General features: G+C 39.1%; 1 protein-coding gene across 1 annotated transcript; it reads right to left on the bottom strand.

Moving 5' to 3' along the window:
- Nucleotides 1–3,566: 3,566 nt before the first annotated feature.
- On the bottom strand, nt 3,567–4,481 carry LOC143103218 (interferon-induced protein 44-like). The gene is made up of 3 exons (XM_076267038.1): nt 4,301–4,481; nt 3,948–4,048; nt 3,567–3,796 (listed from the first exon to the last, which is right to left on the bottom strand). Exons 1-3 carry the CDS (start codon nt 4,377–4,379, stop codon nt 3,626–3,628), a joined length of 351 nt encoding a protein of 116 aa, XP_076123153.1. The 5' UTR covers nt 4,380–4,481; the 3' UTR covers nt 3,567–3,625.
- Between the last annotated feature and the right edge of the window lie 2,930 nt (nt 4,482–7,411).

The following is a 7,411-nucleotide window of genomic DNA, read 5'->3' as shown; positions in this document are numbered from 1 at the left end:
CAATGTGACTGAAGTGCGGGCAAAGTTTGCACAGAAATGTACGATTTTTCCCACCCTCATCGACCTTGTCATAAAACTTGTTTAAATGATCACACGACGCCTCCTTGCTGCTTTGTCGTCTACATCAGCCTTTCTCAAACTTCTTTGACCTGAGGCCCAGTCAAGGCATACTTTGGGGTCATAGGGCCCACCTACATGAACCCACCCCCTCCTCCCACCCCCCATCAAATTGTAATATCATCACAATTATTATTATTTTTATACTATATTGCTATACATGCACTTCAAAACAGTCAATGTTTAAAGTGCTAAGATTGTTCACAAAAGTTTGTGAAAGCATGCACATCAGAGTACTGCTTTACTAATGTAAAATATAATTAGGCCTACACTAGTTTCATTGTTTTTGCATTGTTGCATGATTGATATGCTATTTAATTACATTTCATTTGAATGCCTGAATGTAAGAATTCAGGAAACACAATACCAGCTTTTAACATGTATGTTGTTTACTAGTTTATGTAAATCACATAACACATGAACTGTTTACATACTACTGATAGCCCATTACTGTACACAATAATACTGTGCCCATTCATTAACATTAAACATCAGGCGTCTTGTTTACACATTTAAACCATATTTGCACTTCGAAATTCGCTTCCAAATTGTAGTAACTACATCTACGAAGTCTAAGGAAGATATCTATAAACATACTACATGGTTAAGATACATTTTGACAGAACTACAGACTTCGTGAAAGTAGCCTAGTAGCCCTACATAAAAGGCTCCATTAACTTCATTGCAAAATCGCGGTTGGTCTGTTTACACACTAAAACCATATTTACACTTCGAAATTCGCTTCCAAATTGTAGTAACTACATCTACGAAGTCTAAGGAAGATAATCATGTAGTCTGTTCATAGATAAGATACATTTTGACAGAACTACAGACTTCGTGAAAGTAGCCTAGAAGCCCTACATAAAAGGCTCCATTAACTTCATTGCAAAATCGCGGTTGGTCTGTTTACACACTAAAACCATATTTACACTTCGAAATTCGCTTCCAAATTGTAGTAACTACATCTACGAAGTCTAAGGAAGATAACCTTGTAGTCTGTTCAACGATAAGATACATTTTGACAGAACTACAGACCTCGTAAAAGTAGTACCTAAAATGAGTGTGATAAATGGCCATCACGTAGCCTAAAGCATATAGCACTAGCATATGACAACAGCAAATAGCTAACGTTTACGTTAGCCTAACTTACTTATCGTTGACGTTGACCCGACACGTTTATAAGTTAGACCATAGACTGATAAGGACGTCCATCAAAATTCCGTGTGTATCCTGCGTATCTTTCCTGCTGCTATCCTGTTGCCTTTTCCCTGTTGTTCTGGCAACAAGGTTTTTACGCGATATTTGCCACATCCCAGAGAGTTGTTGTTTGGTGGGTCAGGTGACGAGCCGTCGAATCACAGCACAGCACCCAGAATGCATTGCAACACACCGTCTAGAAGGGACTCAGCGTTAGGTGGGCTTTAAATAGCATACAGAACCTATAGTAATATAACGTTGTCTGTAAGCTCCACAGATCGTGGCAAGACAATTGAATTGATTGTAGACTTCTTGCTGGGCAACGATGAGTAACTTGATTAGTAATGCTGTGTGGATATGCATGATATCTATATGTAAGTGTGTTTTTCAATGTAATAATCTATACAACTGTACACATGACTAAGTTCAAATAGAGCTAGCTGGGTATAGGACTGGGCTGAATGCATTGGTGAAATACTTTATTTATTTTTTTAATGACCTATATGAACATGGTTTGGCTTTAAAAAAAAGAGGATCGCGCTGTCTCCTCTTTTTTTACATGACCTTTACACTTAGTGCTGGCAAGGCATTGAACTGGGCTGAATGGATTTGGAAAATATATATATATTTTTTTTAATGACCTGTATCAACATGGTTTGGCTTTAAAAAAAAGATGAGACAGCGCTTCGCGCTGTCTCATCTTTTTTTACATTACCTTTACACTTAGTGCTGGCAAGGAATTGAACTGGGCTTCATTCAAGGATTCCAACGGTACCTCATTCATGAAAATCGGACATACGGGTCAAAAGTTACATGCACACACCTTCATATACACAGACAGCCCAGCCCAGCCCATTAGAGCTCTGCCAGGTGGCTTAGAACTCTTCCAGGTGCAAGCTTAAGCAATTAGAGCTGTGATGTCACAATCGAATTAGAATCCTTGAACATTCCGCCATTCATTTCAATGGGGCCCAAAAACGCCGAAAAACGGGAATACCGCGAAAACGACAAGTGCCAGCGACACGAAATCAACAAGCAAGTTACACCGGTTCGGGCCTGAATTTTTGGAGTTCGAACCGCGTCGATAGCTCAAACGGTCTAGGAGCAGTAGTTCGGCCAAAAAGTGGGTGAAAAAGAAGATATAATAAGAAAACTTAAGAAGAACAATAGTGGGCTTGCTGGATCAAACCCACTAATAAGAAAACTTAAGAAGAACAATAGTGGGCTTGCTGGATCAAACCCACTAATAATAATAAGAAAACTTAAGAAGAACAATAGTGGGATCAAACCCACTAATAATAATAATAATAAGAAAACTTAAGAAGAACAATAGTGGGCTTGCTCCGCAAGCCCACAGCATGGCAAAGCCATGCTGTGGTCTTGCTGGATCAAACCCACTAATAATAAGAAAACTTAAGAAGAACAATAGTGGTCTTGCTGGATCAAACCCACTAATAATAAGAAAACTTAAGAAGAACAATAGTGGGCTTGCTGGATCAAACCCACTAATAATAATAAGAAAACTTAAGAAGAACAATAGTGGGCTTGCTGGATCAAACCCACTAATAAGAAAACTTAAGAAGAACAATAGTGGTCTTGCTGGATCAAACCCACTAATAAAGTAAACTTAAGAAGAACAATAGTGGGCTTGCTGGATCAAACCCACTAATAATAATAAGAAAACTTAAGAAGAACAATAGTGGGCTTGCTGGATCAAACCCACTAATAAGAAAACTTAAGAAGAACAATAGTGGGCTTGCTGGATCAAACCCACTAATAAAGAAATAAAGAAATAAAGAAAACTTAAGAAGAACAATAGTGGGCTTGCTGGATCAAACCCACTAATAAATAAAGTAAACTTAAGAAGAACAATAGTGGGCTTGCTCCGCAAGCCCTGTGGTCTTGCTGGATCAAACCCACTAACTAGAATTGCGGTTCCGAGGAACTGCAAGAGTGGGTTTGATCAGGGGCATGGAACTCGGCCTCATCCAAGGATTCCAACGGTACCTCATTTATAAAAATCGGGCATACGAGTCAAAAGTTACATGCACACATCTTCATTATACACAGACAGCCCAGCCCAGCCCATTAGACATTTCAGCCATGCTGTGGTCTTGCTGGATCAAACCCACTAATTAAGAAAATTAAAGACTATTAGAAAATGAGAGGGCAAGGGTATCGGTTGGAAAGAAAATGTTTAATTTTTTTGCCAGTTAGCATCCTTTTTATGAAATGTAACATTAGAATGGACAAAAAGTTTTCGAGATTGAGCTCAACCTAACAATATGAACTAGAGTTCACAGGATTGCCTTCAGTTGTTGGCGTGTTCTCCCACATGGTCATTGGCAAAGTTGAGAATGTTTTTGAGAGCAGACAGAAGAAGGATATCCACATCCTCATTCAGGTCAATCTCCTCATGGTAGTTTTGCACCGGGAAGATACAGTTCATAGGGACGCCCAACTTGTTACTGCACTCCTGCATCTGAACTCACAAGAGACGCACACATACAGACACACACATAAACACATGAGCACACACAAAGTTTATTTCCTCAACCAGGGTATACTAGCTATCAAACACCAGCATAACAGATACATCAAACATACCCATACACACACCACAACAAACAAACCTGCGCTTTGATCGTCTTGCTTCTGTAGATCATCTTCAGGTCCTTGGCTACTGCTGGACAGGACTTATCCACCATCGTCATAACAACTACTTGAGGGATTCCTGCAGGAAGTGAGGTCAGGATAATTTAGGATTCTACCATTTCTACTCAATTCAATATATTCAATTCAAATAACGTGTCCTAACCTATAGTCTCACTTGCATGTTGGATGTTACATGTTATTTTAAACATCCACTGAACAGACAGGTAGGTACAGGTACAGGTAGGGCAGCACTTAATTAGTTTAATGTGTCACAGAAATCACAGACTCTACATTTAGGCAAGCACATCTGTAGCTTCATCAAATGACTCACTCAGTGCAGATGCTTTCTGTCTAATTTCTCTCAGTTTATGAATGACATCAGGGTAATTGGAATGTTGGTCCATTTCCATCAATCTGATCTTGTCTGCAGGGAGCACGCTGACCAGGCAGTGGACCTTATCACTCAGTGTAAGGCAGCTGTTGTATTTTGGGTCATCCTTTTGCAGAGGAGCTCCAGGATTAAACTGAGCATGAAAATAAGTATGGTGTCCAAGTTATGGTATCTCTCTATAAGAGGTGTATAACAGATCTATTTGAATGGATAATGGCATGCTTCCCTGTTTCACTACCGACAATGGGTGCATGGTTAAGTGTGTATGTAACCCTCATGAAATTAGGGCTACTAATCTACATGCAATTTCATGTATCTTCCTATGGAGGGCGCTCTATGTGTTAGAAGACTAGAGCGTCCTACTAGCAAACATTCCTCTCTCTACCAGCGACATATTTCCTGTGAACGTGCACCTGAAAGAGCTCCCGGATTTGAAGATAAATAATAACGAAATACTTTTGAAAGGTCAATACTTTACGTCTAGTTATATCCATAAGATATTAGTCTACCTCAAACTCAACTTTGAATAAGAAGGAAAAGTGATTCTGTCGAGTTTACAGCAAATTGGAACTCCGGTGAGTAAAGCACGTTTTGCTAGTTTCTTACTAGCCATCTAGGAAAGGATGTAATTCATAAAAACCAATCGGAGTATGAGTGAGACGATGCTCAATGTTTGTATGAAACCTTGGTATGCCATATCATAGTTAAATAGAATGTTTAATCTCTGACGAGAATCTTAATGTTCCTGCCACTTTGGTACAAGCCGTGTCATTGTGCTCAATGTTAAATCCTAGCTAACGCCCTAACTAGCTGGCGCAGCATGGTAGCCTAGTCAGCCGAGCCGTTAGTAGTGGTTTGAACCATGCGAGATGCATGGTGCTTAACTTGTTTACATTTTAGCATTTAGTTGATGCAATAGCGGATGCTAATGAGTTATAATACAGATGCATTAGAAATGCATAGCTTTTCAGTTTCACATGTATATTTTGAATAAGTTAGTTGTAATATTTAATTCATAGTCATGTTACAATGCAATATGTTAAAATAGTCCTTGAAAAGGTTAAAAAGGAAAATGTTTAGTGTAAAATAGATAAGCACACTGCTTAATGATGTTAAAAACATTATTGTTATTTAATCTATGCAATTCATTGAATTGTACTGAAAGTACATGCTTATAAGTAATGTATTTGCTTATATTTCATTTGTATTGTTTATTGTGATGTAAGTCAGTCATCTCAATGTAATCTTAAGTGCATCCTTAGTTATTGGTTACACATTAGAAGGTGTTCTAAAAGAAAGAAAGAAGTTAATGAGGTCTCATGTTGAAGAATAGAAATAGAACAGAATTCTTATTATTCTGCACTTTGTGTAGATTGGTTTTTTTGAACGACCAGATCAGATTTGGATCCCAGATGGCGAGCCCAGCCCAGTGAGACTGAGAACGATCGTGGATGCGGTGTGGCCAACCGTACAATTTGTCTCAGAGAAACCCAAGATTTGTTCATTCGTTCATCGAACACCAGATAAGATTTTCCACACTGTTGACTCAACACAGTAGTCATATCCGCACACATTCAAGGAACTGAACTTTGGGAATCGATACACACACACACGTTCAAGGAACTGAACTTTGGGAATCACTACACTTTTCATACAGGAACTGATATACACTTTTCATACAGGAACTGATATACACTTTTCATACAGGAACTGAACTCTTTCTTGAATCAGTACATACAGGAATAAGAGGCTTGAATACTAAGTTTCCTTTGATTTTCATATTTTATTTGTTTGAAGAGCTCTTCCTTATCATTTCATTCATATTTTGCCATTCAATGCTGTGTACCCGCACTGCTGTTTTGGAGGCAATAAAACTGTCAATTGTTCAACTTGTTAATTCCTCTTGTGAGTTAGTCCATTTAAGCATACCCCTCTTCCGAGCCTAGGTTGATGTTTAGTGCTTGAATTACTGGTCCAGGTCTACGAGCGCTACATGTATGTAACATATGTCTGTATGTGTGTGCTATATACTTGATGGTCATCTTTTAGATGGCCGTCCAGAGCAGGAGTTGGCAACCTCTACTTTTTAAAGAGCCATTTATGGTCAGAAATAGGAAAAATCAATTTCTGGGATTGTTTTTGTAATTTAAAAAAATTAAGCTCTTCAGTGCATGTACCACAGTCTATTAGTCTCAATTTGCTTGTCAGCATTATTAGCATAGGTCTAAATGGCTTTTACAAACGGAAGTTCGGGAGGAGCATGATGGAATTTGCCACGCCTCCTTCAATCTGACGGGTTATTTATTCGCAGTCTACTTGCCGAAGTTGCAGCATCGGCGTTACTCCGCTCGCAAGACGCGTTAGGTCAAGCCGGGAGCCAAGTCGCCGGTCGCGCAGATTGGTTTCTCCAGCGCCTTCTCGGGCATCCAATCGCTCGCCTGTTTCTAATAACAGCAATAGACGACCCAATCGGGATGAGCATGATGGAATTTGCCACACCTCCTTCTTCAATCAGACAGGTTATTTATTCACAGTACTTGCTGAAGTTGCAGCATCGGCGTTACTTCTCTCGCAACCCACCACCTCCCCTTACGCCTTCCGTCTTCCATAGTTAAAGAATAAAGGGGTGTATGGCGGAATCCTGCACAACTCCTGCCTGCGCAGTTGACTCCTGCACAAGCCCGCTATTAGCTATATATCTGTTTGCAAATTACGAAATGTGAACTAGTGAAATGGGCATTCATTTACATTTTTACCACAAGATGTGGCAGTACCCTGGTCTATGAATGTTTAGCTACTACTACTTGAACAATTGTAGTCTATTAGCCCATTTGTCAATATTTTGTAGATTTATGAAAGTTATTACTGTGATATATATATATTTGTATTTGAGCACTATTCATTTATAATATCTAATATATCATTTTTTTACGATTTTTTTTTTAAAGTCCATAGCTAGCCAATATTAGGGAGACGCCCGCTCAAGCCAATATTAATACTGAGTTCAGAAAAAAGTCACCAGGATGTACTATGACGCACATACTATGTTGA

Source organism: Alosa pseudoharengus, unplaced genomic scaffold (genome assembly GCF_046254945.1).
Source record: "Alosa pseudoharengus isolate Yale_2024_CS ecotype anadromous, Long Island Sound unplaced genomic scaffold, YU_APseudo_1.1 YU_APseudo_1.1_scf_4, whole genome shotgun sequence".
NCBI lineage: Eukaryota > Metazoa > Chordata > Actinopteri > Clupeiformes > Clupeidae > Alosa > Alosa pseudoharengus.
The sequence above is the reverse complement of the archived record's forward strand: the minus strand, read 5'-3'. Positions and strand labels throughout refer to the sequence as shown.

Bases quoted from the DNA above. Each gene is read 5' to 3' on its own strand.
- LOC143103218 (XM_076267038.1), bottom strand. From the start codon at position 4,379: ATGGAAATGGACCAACATTCCAATTACCCTGATGTCATTCATAAACTG. The intron at 4,049-4,300 runs GTGAGTCATTTG...CACTTCCTGCAG, and splicing joins ACAGAAAGCATCTGCACTGA to GAATCCCTCAAGTAGTTGTT. The intron at 3,797-3,947 runs GTTTGTTTGTTG...TTGTGAGTTCAG, and splicing joins GCAAGACGATCAAAGCGCAG to ATGCAGGAGTGCAGTAACAA.